This window comes from Macaca thibetana, chromosome 8 (assembly GCF_024542745.1).
Source record: "Macaca thibetana thibetana isolate TM-01 chromosome 8, ASM2454274v1, whole genome shotgun sequence".
Classification (NCBI taxonomy): Eukaryota; Metazoa; Chordata; class Mammalia; order Primates; family Cercopithecidae; genus Macaca; species Macaca thibetana.
Window position 1 is genome coordinate 90,032,196 of NC_065585.1, and position 18,953 is coordinate 90,051,148.

Sequence of the window (18,953 nt, forward strand, 5' to 3'; positions counted from 1 at the left end):
TAACAAACCTGCACATGTACCCTGGAACTTAAAAGTTGATTTTATATATATATATATATATATATATGCACAAAAAATAAAAATAGAAAATATAAGATCATAGTTTCCTAATTTGCAAATTTCTCTCTTTTAATGTACCTGACTGCGTGTGCTGGTACCATTGGGACCTCACATCGTGATACTGCAGGACTGGAGTTCAGGGAACCCAACACAAGAAACTGCTCTGGCTGGTGCACTTGATGTGAGAAATAAATGGTCTTGGTCTCTGACCCAGTGGTTTCCTACAAGTGAGGTACAATTTAGACCCTTCACAGTTTCTGATTTAACAATGGGAGATATTTTTGTGGCCATATCTGCAAATAAGAGATACTAATAAAGAAAAAGAATAACAACAGTGGCAGCAGAGAACCCAGGGAATAGGATGAAGGGCCACTTTGACTGATGTAAGTGGATAAGTAATCTCAAGTGGGAACTAATTTTTGCCGAGGTAAGGAAAATGTCTAAAGAATAATTTTGGAAACAGAAGCTCCTAGGAAGTATTTTTAGACAGATGCTTATTTTCATACAGGAGAAAACTGGTTGTTCCCTAGGATCTCAAATACGAGGCAGAAGAGGTTACATTTTGAGACATGCTGTAGGTTAATAGCTCCAGCACATCCTCGAGACTGAACGGCACAGTTTCCAGCATAGTAAAGTACAGTTAAATTCATAGGTGTAGCAGGCAAATATGGTTTAAATAATAAAGGTCCAAATTCAAAAAGAGTTGGAGGTTTGGGTTTATAGTCAAACATCTACCATCATCAGTTTACTCTTTTGTTAATTCTCATGGTTATAGCTTCATGACATGCAGATATTAAACATCAAATCTAGTTTTTCCTTGCCTTGTTTTCCTTTGTACATTTATTAGGACACTAGCTACAAATAACAATTATTAGAATTGTTGTATTTATCTTCTTCATTAGATTATGAATGTCTGAAATTTAGAATAATATTTTAGTTATTTCCTCTGGCCCTCAAATTATTTAACATGGTGTTTTGGTAACTGCCTACATTTTATTCTTCAATTAATTAATGCCAAATATACATATTTTTCACAGTGTCCAGATTTAAAGCCTGTCATCTATTTATCATTTTTATTAATGCAGAGAGTAAATTATTTAAATGGCCTAACTCTTGTGTAAAGCTATCTGTAAAAAGAACAATACTATAAATTAAACAGTGTCTAGAAATCTACATTCCTTTAACTCCCAGAACTGTCCAGCACCACAAGCTTTGTACGATGGTTTTACCATATTTGTCTGTCTTCTCTCCAATGGCATCAACTGTGCCATCTGGATGCAGACGGACAAACCCTCCAGTCAGCTTGTTATAGAACTGAAGAGTATTTCCTTTTGTAAATTTCCAGCTTTCTGCAGTCCACTAAAAAGAAAAACAAAACAAAACAAACAAAAACACCAGTATGAGAAGAAACAAAGAGAAGAAATTGCTAAGAAACAGTACGTACTAGACACTATAGGCTGTTTTGTTTTAACACATCAAATAGTCATTTGAACATTGTTTATATGAAATAATCTTAAAGCCCAAAAAAAACTTACTGTTTCTTTTCTCTTAAGTTCCAGCTTCTGCCCTGAGAAGATAAAGGAAAGAGAGGGTCATTAATTTCAGAGGGTCATGCTTTCTCCAGTCATCATAAAACATAGTTTTCCAGGAAATGTGTATACATGACACCTACTTGCAAAGAAGATACTGTTATCCCTGGCATGCAGTTCTCTGACAATTTTACAATCATCTTCCCCCTGATCTAGCCATCTGTGAAAAGAAAAGTGCATCGATTATTTTCAGACTTTGTATTTACATTAACCATTGGCAATTATCTTCCCAAGTCAGAAATACAAGATAGCAGGAATTGGAAAAGACGTGACCATCTGGCTCTCAAAGGCAGAGCAGTACAGAATGGGAAAGAAAATCCTAAAATGACTACAAGACTGCAAGGGAGGTAGAAGAAGCAGTTACTATCTGGAAACGCTAAAATATGTTTTTGCCTAATACACAGGTGAGTAACTCAATCGGTCTGCTAACTGTCAAAATCATAGATGTTACAGTCACTGGATCAATTTATCCTGTCCTTTGATCACTAACTATAGTTTAAACTCTAATCAGTTATTTCATAAATGGTTATTATGGGTTCCATAGGAAAAGAGGCAGGACAGTGTCAAAAAAAAAAAAAGCAAATCTATCACCAAAGCAAACTTATCACCACTGCTGGGAAAATAACTCAAAAATCAAGGTCCATTGACAGTGAGTAAGCTACTATCATCTTTGTATAAACAGCTACGTGAAACACTGTGTACATTTATTATTTTTGAACCGAATTTGGGACCTAGTCCAAAGGGAATATGTTTTCTTGTCAGAGACTTTCATTTTTCTTTCTGATATGAACAGAGAAGTCATATTTTTAAAAATCTATCTTAATTTACCATTAAATATTAAATTGGTATCATTAGGAATGATGATAAACATAACAAATGTCTTTCTCAATAGCATAAAGAGCCTCTAAGGTTAATGTTCACAGAAGTTAACCAACAAAGCCTCAGTGACTAGGAGCAACTAAATAAGCTACCCAGTTCTCAATGCATAAACTTGGAATGGATTTTTTCAATGTAAAAGTACACCTACAAACCTGTGACAGAAGAACGCATATTCGTAATTTGTTGTGGGATCCTTGATAACAACATCATCAAGAAACCAGCCATTTCCTAAACACAAATTAAAGAACGAAAATGTAACATGAATAAATATGGTCCAATATTATTTCAAGTTTTGAGAAACAAGTTCCAACTTCCAAATATACATAAAGGCCTTGCACAATATAAAGCTTTAGTACTTCAAATAAAGCAAAGTATAACAGAAGCAAACTGTAAGGAATGTATTTCTTGTACATATAACAAAAGCAAAGCATTATTTTAAGGCTTCATACCTTATGATATCTATTTCAGTGTGCTTTTCCAAACAATTGAAAATAGAACAATTCTGTAGCTGCTTTTAATCTCATAAACTGGATTCATAATCCCAAACCTAACATGTTCCAAATAATATATACTTGATGAGTTACCAACACTTTCTATTTCCAGGAAGTTTTTAAAGTTCAAATTTAAACAAAATCTGCATAAAATATTTATGTTTTGATAGACTAAAAATGAGTAACCATTCAGAAATTCTGTCCAAGCACATAGACTCAGCTGGTATACATAAAGATAGACATTTCTTTTTAAATGTTTAATTTCATATTAATTTGCAAACTAGAGTTAGTTAAAATCATTTTTACTTACACATAAAATATTTTAATTAGTCATAGTGGTTTTGTCTATGCAAAGATCCAGCTCAAAATATATTCTACTCTAATTAAAATTATTGAGTTGGTGAGTGTATACTCATCAGCTATAGGATAAAATTTATTTTTTTCTTTTATTTTTTATTTGTATATATTTAGAGACAGAGGCTCACTCTGTCACCCAGGCTGGAGTGCAGTAGTGCAATCACAGCTTACTGTAGCCTTGAACTCTTGAACTCAAGCAATCTTCCAGCCTCAGCCTCTCAAGTAGCTGGGATTCCAGGTGTGTGCCACCATGCCCAGCTAATTTTTAAATATTTTTGTAGAGATGGGGTCTCGTATGTTGCCCAGGCTGGTCTTGAACTCCTGGCCTCAAGCGATCCTCACACCTCAGCCTCACAACATGCTGGAATTATAGGCATAAGCCACTGTTCTCAGCCAAATAAAACTTTTTAACACAGCATACAAGACCCTTCAGCTTACTCTTCAGCTTCATCCCTCATCACATACTCTCATTATTGAGTAGTGTTAAACTCCTCACAGTTCCCTAGACCAGTGGTTCCCAAACTTAGCATGCATCTGAATCACCAGGAGGGATTACAAAAACACAGACTACTGAGTTCTACAGTTTCTAATTCAGTAGGCCCAGCACAGGCAGCCTACAGTGATCAAATGTCCCAGTTTGCCCAGGACAGAGGGGTTTCCCAGGATGCAGGATTTTCAGTGCTAAAACTAGGACAGCCATAGGTGAACCAGAATAGCCACAGGCAAACAAGGATGGCTGGTCATCCTAGATAAGATCCCAAGCATTGAATCTTCAACAATTTTCGCAAGCAATGCTGATGGCCCAGGAACCACACTTTGAAAACCACTGCCATAGATGATTCATATGCATAATTCTATACCCTTACATATGCTGTTTCCTTTACCTGGAACAAAATCTCCAAAATGTTATTTAATTTCATTTTTAAATGCTATCTCCCAAAAAAGAATAACTTGTTTCCTTCAAGGAAAAATAAAATGTTACCAGAATTCTAAACTGAGTTTTAAGAGCTTCTGGGGAGGCTGTAAAGAAAACTCTTAGAGGTAATGATACATTAATTTTAACAATACTTTGTAAGTTAATAAGTTAGTTTTTAAATTGTTAATGTAAAAATATATTGTCTACATTTTTGTCATGTTTTTCCCATAAGAAAGAACCAGAACTGGATTTAGAAAACTAGAAAAGATGGGTTCCTGAAGAAAGCTAGGCTGTTCCTACACGGATTAGGGAGAGGTAAGAATCTAGAAGTCTTATTAACCAGCATTGTTTACATATGTATGTTGGTGAGTAGGTATTCGGAGCTGGAATCATTTGTCTTACTATCTTCTCCGATTATCTGCCTACAATTCTACTCCGACTGTTCTCCAGACTGCCCTTTCTTTGTGGCCAAAGGCAACTGAGGAAGCCTGCAGATTTTTATTCAAGTGAGGGTCATGTAACAAATTCTAGATGGCACATATTCTTCAAGTGGTTTCTTCACAACGGAAAAGCCCCTTCTACCCCCTCCTATTACTGGCAGTTGGTGTATAGGTATCAAAGCAACAGCCAACCTACTGCAATGAAAACTTGTAGCTTTCATACTCAGTGGTGAACCCATAACTTGCCTGTCCCTTCCTTCATAAGTCCTGAATATGTAGCCTTGTGCCTGCATTTAGGATGGGGCTGGGATAGGTCTAAATGCACGTGTCCCCCTAAAATTCATCTATTGCAACCTAAGATCCAATGTGATAACATTAAGAGGTGGAGCCCTTAAGATGTGATTAAGTCATGAGGGCCCTCATGAGTGGGATTAGTGCCCTCATAAAAGGACTTCAGGGAACTAGCTAAACCTTTTTGCCCTTCCACCATGGGAGGACAAAGCAAGAAGCCCCTCCCAAGACAACAAATGCCAGCACTTTGATCTTAGACTTCTCAGCCTCCAGAAGTATAAGAATAAATTTGTGTTCTTTATAAATTGCCCAGTCTAAGGTATTTTGTTACAGCAGCCTCAAACTAAGTAAGACAGATGGTGAGATCTTGCTTCTATTATTTTATTCTAGTCTTTTGAGACCTCAGCAGAAAATGAGACAGAAAAAAACACCATCATAACATTCTGTTAGACTGTACTTATAGTTCTGATTTTCGCTTTGGCCCAAAGTCATGAAGAGGACTGAAACACCTTAAATGACTAATTTTTTTTTTACTTTCACCCTTTTAATTAAATTTTTGTTTTACTAAATTGTAGCAGAGAATGTGGCTTGTTTGGAGAAATTTAATGAGATTTTCTTTTTGGCCTAATATCTGAGTCAAATTATAAAAACGTTTCATGAAGTTTTAAAATTAAAGTGTTTCCCTATCTACAAAGTACAAACATCTGAGGAGAGTAACTTAAGTATCCAACTAACCTACCAAAATCTGAGACATATGATAAAATTCTATCCTATCTTCTTTTCATTTCTTCTTGACTATCCAAGAGTATTTTACTTTATTTATTTGCCGTATTATCAATGGAATAAAGGCTCATGACTCTTATAATCTCGTTGTGAATTATAAACTTTATCAAAAAATTACCCTTCTTGTAACTTTTCATGTTTGTTGTCTTGAATTTTACTTTATCTTACAATAAGGTTATAACTAAGATTGTTTCTTTTATTTACATATTTCTGATACATCATTGCCTAAACTTTTATTTTTAATATTACTAGGTCATTTATTTCAAGTGTCTCTTTCATAGAGCATATAGTTGGACACGGAGATTTTTTAGGTTGAAAATTTTTGCCTTTATTTCTGTTTAGAAAAATTAACAGAAACTCAGAAATAAGGCTAAAAGATGACATATGTCCTTTCAATATTGTAGTAGAACACCAACAAGCTTGTCTGAGAATCATTTGACTCACTGTGGGAGTGTAACATTATTTGACTTAATATCTACTATGGATTCAGGCCTAGACTCTGTAAAATTAGCTATCAACTGACAAAAAATAATATGCAAATAACTTACATCTGTTCAAAATATAGATATATTTTGTCTGAGAGAGAAGACAACCTCAAAAGTATATTTGTATTGTCTATAGAACATTGGTCACATTTTTTATTAATCTTATTCATAATTATTTTTTTCATGGATTATATGTACATATTTTTTAGTTTCTTGCAACCTCCTTTCAACCAGCTTTGTCAGCCTCTTAATTCCTTCATTAATTATCTAAACACATTGTCTATTCTGTATTTGTATAACAATCTTGTTCTTACTTTGAAAATTATAATTTGACACATTTTAGTAAGAAAGTTTATCACCTTGTTTGATGCATTTGGGTTTTTTTTCCTTTTTCTTTTTTTGTTTTGTTATGTGCCCTTTAGTAGTCTGTCTTTTGTTAAATGGATTTTGTTTATCTTATAATTGTTTTATACAGTAGCAGAAAATAAATTTATTGGGAAGATGTGAGTCATCTCACAGAGTTGATGAGAAGACTGAGGAAAAGCATGAATAAAGTGGCAGCTGAAAACAGCTGAGACCTCACTGCCATGACAGTCTCCTTAACATGCCACTATTGGACAATCAGTAGCCTTCAAGGAATATCACCACCAGGAGATATGACTGCTGCCTCCATCACTAGCATGCTGGAATGCCGCCACATGTCACAACATATAAATCCCCAGTCTCTTCTATTTTTTTAAATTATTCTTTCTAGCATTTAGGCCCATCCTAGATTATCCCCTATGTCATTTTGAAGAAAAATACATCTAGTTAAATTTTAAACGGTATTTGGAGACAATATTTTGATTTCACATAGTCAATACATAGAGATCCATTTTCTACCAATTTTCCACAGTATTTTCTAGATTTCAACAGAGTTTCACAAAAACAGAGTGAAATCAAACCTTCGTGAACTCTCTGTGGAAGAGCCTTACCTGGGCCAAGTCCATCATGGCCTATCACAATCTTACACAAATCTCCAAGGTGCACAGCCTCCAGGAAAAAGGTGTCAGTCTATAACGAATCAAAAAGTATAATTAGATCTAGACTATCACTCTGATTTATACCAAGATTATAAATTAAGATGCAGTGTTTTTTGTTTGTTTGTTTGTTTGAGACAGGATTTCCCTCTGTCACCCAGGTTGGAGTGCAATGACACAATCTTGGCTCACTGCAACCTCTGCCTCCCAGGAGCCAGTGATCCTCCTACTTCAGCTTCCTGAGTAGCTCGTACTACAGGCATGTGCCACCATGCCAGGAGAATTTTTGTATTTTTTGTAGAGATGAGGTTTGGCTATGTTGCCCAGGCTGGTCTCGAACTCCTGGGCTCAAGCAGTCTGCCCACCTCGACCTTCCAAAGTGCTGGGATTACAGGCATGAGCCACTGCACCCAGCCAGTAAAAATTGATTGTAAAAATTAATTTACAATTAAAAGGAGCCATAGTTGTGCTCCAATGGTTTACATATTCAGAATATAGATAAAAAGTGAAAATCACAGAATACTTTCGATAAAATCAAAGATAACGCTATAGGTTTCAATCCAAGAAAAATACATGATGTAGCATATCCATTAAAAAATGATAAGAAAACAAAAAATAATCTTTGTACAGTGTGTTATGTTTCAAAATATTTTCATATGCATTTATTTTATTCTCAAAAATTTGCTAAGTGAAAAAAAAAATCCTTTCTACAGATAAGAAAGTTGACGCACAGATCCAGGATTAGAGCTCAGCTCCTCCCTCTGACACATAATAAGACTATTTTCTTTTGAACCTCCTTGTCTCTGTGTAAATGCACTGTTAATAATATAAATAATGAGAAACAAAACCATTAGCATTCATTGACAAAAAATATACTGTTCATGCCTGGTACAAATTAATGGATAACATTGTTATCCCTTTATCCACCAAACAGAACAGTTAGAAAAGCAGGACTTTCTATGCAATAAAAGAAAATTATGAGTTATGATATTTATAATAATCAATATAGAGAACTCTAAGGAAAAGAGAAGAAACATATAATGAAAATATGTTGACATGTTCATTAAGAACTAGTTGGGTCATCAAGGAAAGCTGAGATAAATATACTATGAAAAAATGTCTATAATTTACTCAGTAAAAGAAAAAGTTAAATATTATATGCATATTAATATTAGAGATAATAAAATAATGTATCTGGCTTCTACATTCAACAATATTTGCTGTATATAATTATCCACATTTAACAATATACATACAGATTTAAACATCAACAAAGATGGGAGAGATGTCAAGAAGATGGCAGATAAGGAAGCTCCAGGCTCCAGTTTACACATGGAGACACTAAGTTAACAATAACATAAGAACTAGAATACTCTTCTTTGAAAACTTTAGAAACCACTTGAGAGATGCAGCACCCAGGCCAATGCATAACCAAGAAAGGACTTCATCCAAAAAGGGCAAAAAAGTTCAAGCCATTTTATATGCCCATGCCCTACCCCTACCTGGCATAGTGCAGTACAACAGGAAGGAAACCACCCACACTCCAGAACCTCCCTCAGGACAGAAACAAAAGAGTGGACCATACATCCAAAATTCTGTCTTGTCTGAAGGCTGCCTGAAAAACTGGTTTTTTTCTCCCCTGACTTGGGGCCATGACAGAAATGGCAGATAGTCTAGAAGGCTAAAAGACAGAGGCCAGCCCTGCAGCCTGTCTTTCCAACAGAGCTTCTTCAGTACAGCAGACAGACAAGGCAAGCAAGAGATTGTGGGCTCTGGATAAGAAACAAGAGCAAGCAATTAAGAAAATTAAGATACTTAAAATCAAATACATAAGCCCAGGGAAGACACATTGTCAGAAAAGGTTTGAGAGGTCCCAAACCTCCACCAGAGCTGATCAATGCAAGTTTTCCCCTAGTAAAGCCTATGACTCATAATGACTGTGAAGTATGGTTGTATTTCTAAATGTTCAAATCTCAATGAAAGATCACAAATCCTACAAAGAAAAGAGGAAAACATGGCCCAATCCAAGAAATGAATGGTTCCATGAAATAACCCTAAAGAAATACAAATCTCTAAACTTCCTAATAGAAATTTAAAACAACTATCTTAAAATATTAAATGAGCTAAAAAGAATACAGAGAGACCAACTAAATGAAATCAGTAAATTCAGGCATGAATACAATGAAAAAGAAACTATAAGATAAAAACAAACAGAAATTCTAAAGCTGTTAATATAATAACTAAACTGAAAAATTCACTAATGGGGTTTAACATGAGATTAATAAGGCAGAAGAATCAGCTTTCTTGAAGGTGGGTCACTTGAAATCATCAAGACAGGAGCAACAAAATAGAAGGGTGAAGAAAAGTGAAGAGAGCATAAGAAACTGATGAGACACCATTAAACAGGCCAACATATGGATTACAGGAATTTAAAAAGGAAAAGAGAGAGATAAAGGGGCACAGAGCTTTTTTGAAAAAATAATGGCCGAAAACTTCTAAAATCGGAGGAGTGAAATGCACGTGTAAATTCAAGAAGCTCAATGAGCTAAAACTAAAATAAACGAAAAGAAATTCATACTTAGACACATTATAATCAAACTGGTGACTTTCAAAGAGACAATCTTGAAAGCAGCAAGAGAAAGGCAACTCATCATATATGAGGGAGATTCTATAAAATCATGAGTAAATTTAAGTAGAAACCATTCCGGCTAAAAGGCAACAGGATGATACACTCAAAATATTAAAAGAAAAAAAAACTCTCAACCAAAAATTTTACATCAGGCAAAACTGTCAAAAGTGGAGAAGAAATTAAGACTTTCCCAGATAAATAAACTGAGTAAGCTCACTACCACTCGACCTACAATACAAGAAATGCTAAGGAAGTCTTTAAAGTTGAAATAAAAGGACACTAGATAGCAACATGAAGCCATATGAAAATATGAAGTTTGAGCCCGGGATACAGAGGCTTGCAGTGAGCCGAGATCAGTACACTGCACTCCAGCCTGAGCAACAGAGTGAGACCCTATCTCAAAAAAAAAAAAAAAAAAAAAAGGAAAAAGAAAAAAGGAAGGAAGGAAGGAAGGGAGGGAGGGAGGGAAGGAAGGAAAAAAAATAAAGTTCTTCAGTGAAGGAAATAAATAGACAAACATTAGTAACTCGTATTATTGTAATTTTGGTGCATAAATCCACTTTTACTTCTTGTATAGAATTTAAAAGACAAAAGTAGGTATGCAATATATAAAGATATAATTTCTGACATCAATAACATAGTTGGAGGGTGGAGCTGTAAAGGGTGACAACTTTTGTGTGCAACTGAAGTTAAGCTGTTGTCAATCTAAAATAGAATATTATAACTTTAAGATGTTTTATATAATTGCAATAGGACCCACAAAGAAAATATCTACAGAATACACACAAATGGAAAGGAGAAGGGAATCAAAGCAGGTCACTACAAAAGGATCAATGAGACACAAATGAAGGCTATAAGAGAGAAAAGCAGGAGAGGAAAGCTACAAGACATATAGAAAACAATTCACTAAATGACAACAGTAAGTCCTTCCCTATCAGTAACTTTTTAAGTGTAAATGGATTAACTCCATACAAAAAAACATAGATGGGCTCAATGGATTTAAAAAAAAAAAAAAAAAAAAAAAAAACAAGATCAAACTATGCTACCTACAAGAGACAGATTTTAGATCTCAGGATAGACACAGGTTGAAAGTGAAAAGATAGAAATTCTATGCAAATGGGAACCTAAAGAGGGAGACAGTCGTCATATTTATATCAGACAAAATAGAGTTTAACTCCAAAACTGTCACAAGAGACAAAGAAAGGTATTATATAATGATAATATGGTTAATTCACCAGGACTTAACATTTAATATATATACATATATATATAACAGTATTATATATATAACATATCTATGTGTTATATAACATATCTATGTGTTATATATGTTATACATGTGTTATATATGAGAACACTTGGACACAGGGTGGGGAACATCACACACAGGGGCCTGTCATGGGCATGGGGTAGGGCGGCATGGGGAGGGATAGCATTAGGAGATATATCTAATGTAAATTAGGTATATGGTAATTAGGTATATGGTAAATTAGGTAAATGGGTGCAGCAAACCAACATGGCACATGTATACATATGTAACAAACCAGCACGTGGTGCACATGTACCCTAGAACTTAAAGTATAATATATATATAACTTAAAGTATATAATGTTATATATATATCATATATATTATTCATAAATATATATGCACCTAACATCAGTTTAAATACATGTATGTATACACATATATGGATACATATATATGCATATATACATATGTATATGTGTATATGTATGTATCCATATATATATAAAGCAAACTTTTACAAAATTGAAGGGAGAAATAGACAGCAACACAATAATAGGAGATTTCAATGCCCCACTTTTGATAATGGATAGAAAAATGAAACAAAAGATCAATAAAGCAAGAGGACATGACCAACACTATAAACCAATTGGTCCTAACAGACGTATACGGAACCACCAACAAACATGGAACATTATCCATGAGAGATCACAAGTTAGTTCACAAACAAGTCTTAACAAATTTAAGAAAATTAAAATAATATAAAGTATCTTTTCCAATCATGGTGGAACAAAACTAGAAAATAATAGTAGGTGACTAGAATATTCACATATATGCGGAATTAAACAACTCACTTTTTTTTGTTTTTATGTTGTTGTTGTTTTTTTTAATTATACTTTAAGTTCTAGGGTACATGTGCACAACATGCTGGTTTGTTACATAGTTATACATGTACCATGTTGGTTTGCTGCACCCATTAACTCATCATTTGCATTAGGTATATCTCCTAATGCTATCCCTCCCCCTGTCCCCCGACCCCATGACAGGCCCCCATGTGTGATGTTCTACACCCTGTGTCCAAGTGTTCTCATTGTTCAATTCCCACCTATGAGTGAGAACACGCAGTGTCTAGTTTTCTGTCCTTGTGATAGTTTGCTCACAATGATGGTTTCCAGTTTCATCCATGTCCCTGCAAAGGACATGAACTCATCCTTTTTTATGGCTGCAGAGTATTCCATGGTGTATATGTGCCTCATTTTCTTAATCCAGTCTATCATTGATGGACATTCGGGTTGGTTCCAAGTCTTTGCTATTGTGAATAGTGCCACAATAAACATACGTGTGCATGTGTCTTTATAATAGCATGATTTATAATATTTTGGGCATATACCCAGTAATAGGATCACTAGATCAAATGGTATTTCTAGTTCTAGATCCTTTAGGAATCACCACACTGTCTTCCACAATGGTTTAACTAGTTTAACACTCCCACCAACAATGTAAAAGCATTCCTATTTCTCCACATCCCCTCCAGCATCTGTTGTTTCCTGACTTTTTAATGATGGCCATTCTAACTGGTGTGAGATGGTGTCTCATTGTGGTTTTGATCTGCATTTCTCTGATGACCAGTGATGATGAGCATTTTTTCATGTGTCTGTTGACCACATAAATGTCTTCTTTTGAGATATACCTGTTCATATCCTTTGCCCACTTTTTGATGGGGTTGCTTTTTTTCTTGTAAATTTGTTTGAGTTCTTCGCAGCTTCGGGATGTTAGCCCTCTGTCAGATAGGTAGATTGCAAAACTTTTCTCCCATTCTGTAGGTTGCCTGTTCACTCTGATGGTAGTTTATTTTGCTCTGCAGAAGCTCTTTAGATTAATTACATCCCATTTGTTTATTTTGGCTTTTGTTATCATTGCTTTTGCTGTTTTTGTCATGAAGTCCTTGCCCATGCCTATGTTCTGAATAGTATTGCCTAGGTTTTCTTCTAGGGTTTTTATGGTTTTAGGTCTAACATTTAAGTCTTTAATCCATCTTGAATTAATTTTTGCATAAGGTGTAAGCAAGGGATCCAGTTTCAGCTTTCTATAAGTTTCAGCTAGCCAGTTTTCCCAGAACCATTTATTAAATAGAGAATCCTTTCCTCATTTCTTGTTTTTGTCAGGTTTGTCAAAGATCAGATGGTTGTAGATGTGTGGTGTTATTTCTAAGGCCTCTGCTCTGTTCCATTGGTCTATATCTCTGTTTTGGTAACAGTACCATGTTGTTTTGGTTACTGTAGCCTTGCAGTATAGTTTGAAGTCAAGTAGCATGATGCCTCCAGCTTTACTCTTTTGGCTTAGGATTGTCTTGGCAATGTGGGCTCTTTTTTGGTTCCACATGAACTTGAAAGTAGTTTTTTCCAATTCTGTGAAGAAAGTCATTGGTAGCTTGATGGGAATGGCATTAAATCTATAAATTACTCTGGGCAGTATGGCCATTTTCACAATACTGATTCTTCCTATCCATGAGCATGGAATGTTCTTCCGTTTGCTTGTGTCCTCTTTTATTTCGTTGAGCAGAGGTTTGTAGTTCTCCTTGAAGAGGTCCTTCACATCCCTTGTAAGTGGTATTCCTAGGTATTTTATTATCTTTGTAGCAATTGTGAATGGAAGTTCACTCATGATTTGGCTCTCTGTTTGTCTGTTATTGATGTATAGGAATGCTTGTGATGTTTGCACATTGATTTTGTATCCTGAGACTATTCTGAAGTTGCTTATCAGTTTAAGGAGATTTGGGGCTGAGATGATGGGGTTTTCTAACTATACAATCATGTCATCTGCAAACAGGGACAATTTGACTTCCTCTTTTCCTAATTGAATGCCTTTTATTTCTTCCTCTTTCCTGATTGCCCTGGCCAGAACTTCCAACACTATGTTGAATAGGAGTGATGAGGGAGGGCATCTCTGTCTTGTGCTAGTTTTCAAAGGGAATGCTTCCAGTTTTTGCCCATTCAGTATGATATTGGCTGTGGGTTTGTAATAAATAGCTCTTATTATTTTGAGATACATTCCATCAACACCTAGTTTATTGAGAGTTTTTAGCACGAAGGGGTGTTGAATTTTGTCGAAGGCCTTTTCTGCATCTATTGAGATAATCATGTGTTTTTTGTCATTGGTTCTGTGTATGTGATGGATTACATTTATTTATTTGCATATGTTGAACCAGCCTTGCATCCCAGGGATGAAGCTGACTTGATCATGGTGGATAAGCTTTTTGATGTGCTGCTGGATTTGGTTTGCCAGTATTTTATTGAGGATTTTTGCATTGATGTTCATCAGGCATATCGGTCTAAAATTATCTGTTTTTTGTTTTGTTTTGTTTTGTCTCTGCCAGGCTTTGGTGTCAGGATGATGCTGGCCTCATGAAATGAGTTAGGGAGGATTCCCTCTTTTTCTATTGATTGGAATAGTTTCAGAAGGAATGGTACCAGCTCCTCTTTGTACCCCTGGTAGAATTCAGCTGTGAATCCGTCTGGTCCTGGGTTTTCTTTTGGTTGGTAGGCTATTAATTATTACCTCAATTTCAGAGCCTGCTATTAACAACTCACTCTTTAAACCATCATCGGGTTGGGTGATGTCAGCAACATGGCAGACTAGGAGGATTCTGACTTTCAATTCTTCCATGGACATACCAAATAAACAAATACAAATACATCAATTCACTTGGAGAGATATCCAGACACTTATTGCAACACACACACACTGAGAAACTGAGAAAATATCCACATTGAAACAGGTAGAAAAAGCTGAGACAAGCTCCTGCCACAAACCACACCCCAGAAATATCACTGCACAGTCAGGAGCTTCTCCAGCTTCAAAAAGGAAGTGTTTGGTTTTTATCTGGAGCCCACAATCTCTTGCTTGCCTTGTTGTCTGTCTGCTGTACTGAAGAATATCTGCTGCAAAAAATAGGCTGCAGTGCTGGCCTCTGTTTTTCCAGGCTTCCAAACTATCTGCCATTTCTGTCATGCCTCCAAGTTAGGGGAGACATAAACCAGTTTCTCCGGCAGCCTTCAAATGAGACAGAATTCTGGACATAGGATCCACTCTTCTGTTTCTGTCCTTTAGTTATCCTGTTGTGCTGTGCAATTCTGCAGTCTTCCTGTTTAGAAGGAAGACCCCATTGAAGCCCAGCTCTACCAAACAAAAGGGCAAGTTCCTTTCCTTCAGAATGTTGGCTCCCATGGGCTCCTCTTCCGAGGTATGGGGACATACAAAAACAGAAAAATGAAAGTTAAAAAAAAAAGGTGGCATGTCTGCACCTTCTCTATATGTGAGGAGTTCCCGTTCCTGCCTCCTGAACCAGAACTAGAGGGCTTCTACTGAGCCCCCATATCTGAGGTCCAGTGCCTGTTTCCAGGTTTCTGGTGCACTGAATCCAGGCTGAGGGATTGTGGAGGAGAAAACCTAACTTTATGGTTGCTATCCAAGGGATTGGCTCCTACATCAACTGCCTCTGAGAGAAGATGGGGCTTGGCATATGAAAATCCCCTGGGATCACAGAGAACTAGGAGGTGGTTTTAAACAGGCAGCTATACCCCTAGACTTAGTGCAGAGTAAGCAAGGAAAATTATCTAACTTCCAGTTTCTTCCCAGAAGAGGTGTGACTGCACACAATCCCAGCTGCTGTCTGGGGGTCAGGGCTTCTAACTAGAGTATATCTGGAAGCCTAGAGGGCAGGAAATTAGTAAAGTTCCCAGACCCTCAATAGGCATGTGGGTACTTCCCATGTCTTCTCACTCTAGCTCACTCCAGCAATAAAACCAAGTCCCCAGCTTCTCCCTGAAAAGAGTTTCTCTACACACTGAGCATCGCAACTTTCATAGCTCCCACCTAAACAACTGGCTCCTAAATCAACTACTTTTGGAAATGTGGGGGCTCAGCATTTGAGAATTGCCTGGTACCACAGAGAACAAAGAGGCAATTTCAACTGGGTACAAGAACACTTCCAGCAGCTATCCCACATAAGGCTTAGCACAGAGCAAAAATACCCAAATCCCTTTTTCTCACTACAAAAGGTTGGACTTACACTTTCTCAGATGCTGCCCTAGAGTTGAGCTTCTGGTTAGCCTGCATCTGGTTGGTGATAAGTCAAGTAATTATAAGTCCTTTGTGAACCTGAACAGACATGCCTTCTTCCCCACCCGGCTCCAGTGATAAAGCCAATCTCCATCTTCTCCCTGGAAGGAGTTTGTCCATACATTGAATGTCTCATATTTTACAGCTTCTACCTGAGGGACTGGGCTCTAAATCACCTACCTGTAGGAGCTGATGGGGATAGGCATTCTTAAGTACCCCAGGGACTGCAGAGAATGAAGAGATGCTTTAAACAGGTAAGGAGCACTTCCAGCAGCTTTCTCCTGGCTTCATGCAGAGAGAGCAGGCAAAAAACCCCAGCACCCAGTTTTTCTTTGAAAGGGGTTTGATGCACACCTAATGTCAAGTTTCCCAGCAATTTCCATGGGTTACATTTTTAATTATCTTGTATCCAGGCAGTGACAGAAAAAGCAATCAGTAGTCTACTGAGTGTCTGCACACTTCATACAGCATTTTCCCCTGGTTCATTCCAGTGATAAAACAAGTCTCCAGCTGACCCACCTGTCTCTGAGAACTGATGGAACTGAGCATTTGCTAGGCTCTTGGGGGCAACAGAGAGCAATGCAACGGTGTGGTCTGAACAGGAGTGCAGGCATTTGCCACAGATCCTCTCTGCAGCTTAATGCAGAGTGAATGGGAGATAAACTCCAGGTTCTGCCTGAGGAAAAACAGAACTTGATCACACATCTAGCAACCCAACTTTTCCAGCTGCTTCTCAAGAGACTGGTTTCTATCTTACCTATCTCTAGGGCACTGACAGGACTTGGCACACCCTAAACTCCTGGGGACCACTAAAAACAAAGACAGTAGTTGGGACAAATACAAAAGTTTGGAAGGCACTTAATCTCTGCCAAGTTGATCGGTGAGGTTCTATTTCCTATATGAAGCCAGTCTCACAAGATTGGGAGAGGTGGTTGTCTTATCTAATTCATAGAAACTAATAGAGAAAGTCAAAGAAAATGAAGAAAAAAGGGAAATATGTCCCAAACAAAAGAACAAGATTAATTTCCAGAAATGGAACTAAGTGATTTACTCAACAGAGAATTCAAAATAACAGTCACAAAGATACTGAGGTCAGGAGAGCAATGAATGAACCAAGTTAGAAATTCAACAAAGAGGAAATACAAAGGCTTAAGTTCCAGAATAAACAAAGAATTTCTACAATTCAACAACAAAAAAGAAGAAATAACCCAATTGTTTTCTTTTTCAACTTTTATTTTAGATTCAGGCAGTACATGTGCAGGTGTGTTAACTGGGTATATTGTGTGATGCTGAGGTTTAGGATATGAAGGATCCTATCACCCAGGTACTAAGCATAGTACCCAACAGTTTTTCAATCCTTGCCTCATTCTCTTGCATCCCTCTCCACACCCCAGTATCTATTGTTGCTCTCATCGTGTCCATGAGTACCCTATAATTAGCTCCCACTTATAAGTGAGAACATACAGTATTTGGTTTTCTATTCCTACAAATAACCCAACCCTAAAATGGGCAGAGAATTTGAACAAACATTTCTCCAAAGATTATATACAAGTGGCCGATAAGCATATGAAAGATGCTCAACATCACTAATAAATAAAGAAATGTAAACCGAAAGCAATGAGATATCCCCTCATAGCCATTAGGATGGGTGCATAAAAAAAATTAACAAGTCTTGGCAAGGAGGTGGAGAAACTGGAACCCTTGTGCACTGCTGGTGGGATTGTAAAATGGTGCAACCACTATGCAAAACAGTATAGCAGTTTCAAAAAATTAAAAACAAACTACCATATGATCCCTCAATCTCACTTCTAAATATGTATCAAAAACAATTTGAAAAGATGAGCTCAAAGAGATAGCTGCACCCCCATGTACACAGTAGCATTATTCACAATAGCCAAGAGGTGGAGGCAACGCAAATGTCCATTAATCGATGAAATGATAAATGAAATGTAGTTTGTTTGTTTACACACAAGGGAGTATTATTCAGCCTTTAAAAGAAAGGAAATACTGTCACATGCTATAACATGGATGAATCTTGAGGACATTATGCTAAGTGAAATAAGCCAGTCACAAAAGACAATTACTATATTATTTCCCTTACATGAGGTATCTGAAGTAAAAATACAGAAATAGAAAGTAGAATGGTGGTTACTAGGGACTGAAGGGAAGGAGAAATGGGGAGCTGTTAATTACTAGATTACCAATTTTGGAAGATGAAAAAGTTCTGATGATCTGTTGCGCAGTAATGTGAATACTTAACATTACTAAACTGTGCACTTAAAATGCTCTTAAAATAGTTACAACAGTAAATCTTATTTTATGTGTTTTACCATGATTAATCTTTTTAAAATCAACAGGTATTTTGCTTACTTGTCCTCTTAAAAAATTGAAAGAGTTCTTCGATCTAAATAGTTGTCTGGATCCTGTATCTCCCTTTTCCCCATGGATAGAAATGTAGACGTTTGCTACTGTTCCAGCATTCCATAGCTCACCCGTTGCCACATTCACTTCATATATTGTCACTGACAACATAAGAAAAAAACCTTTTTAAGTGCCAAGCAGTGCTCATATAATAGAAACTTACGTACAGAAATCTCCCCTTATCCATGGTGGAAAAGTTCCAAGATCCCCAATGGATGCCAGAA

At 36.5% G+C, this 18,953-nt stretch overlaps 1 protein-coding gene across 1 annotated transcript in view; it reads right to left on the bottom strand.

The window, feature by feature from the left end:
• Positions 1 to 18,953, bottom strand: part of RP1 (RP1 axonemal microtubule associated) — a 273,274-nt gene that overhangs the window by 202,439 nt on the left and 51,882 nt on the right. The window contains exons 6-11 of the mRNA XM_050802339.1: positions 18,679 to 18,830; positions 7,266 to 7,344; positions 2,681 to 2,756; positions 1,733 to 1,809; positions 1,596 to 1,627; positions 1,290 to 1,419 (exon numbers count right to left, since the gene is read on the bottom strand). Of these exons, the coding sequence (XP_050658296.1) occupies positions 1,290 to 1,419; positions 1,596 to 1,627; positions 1,733 to 1,809; positions 2,681 to 2,756; positions 7,266 to 7,344; positions 18,679 to 18,830 (546 nt within the window). The remainder of the gene's footprint in view (positions 1 to 1,289; positions 1,420 to 1,595; positions 1,628 to 1,732; positions 1,810 to 2,680; positions 2,757 to 7,265; positions 7,345 to 18,678; positions 18,831 to 18,953) is intronic.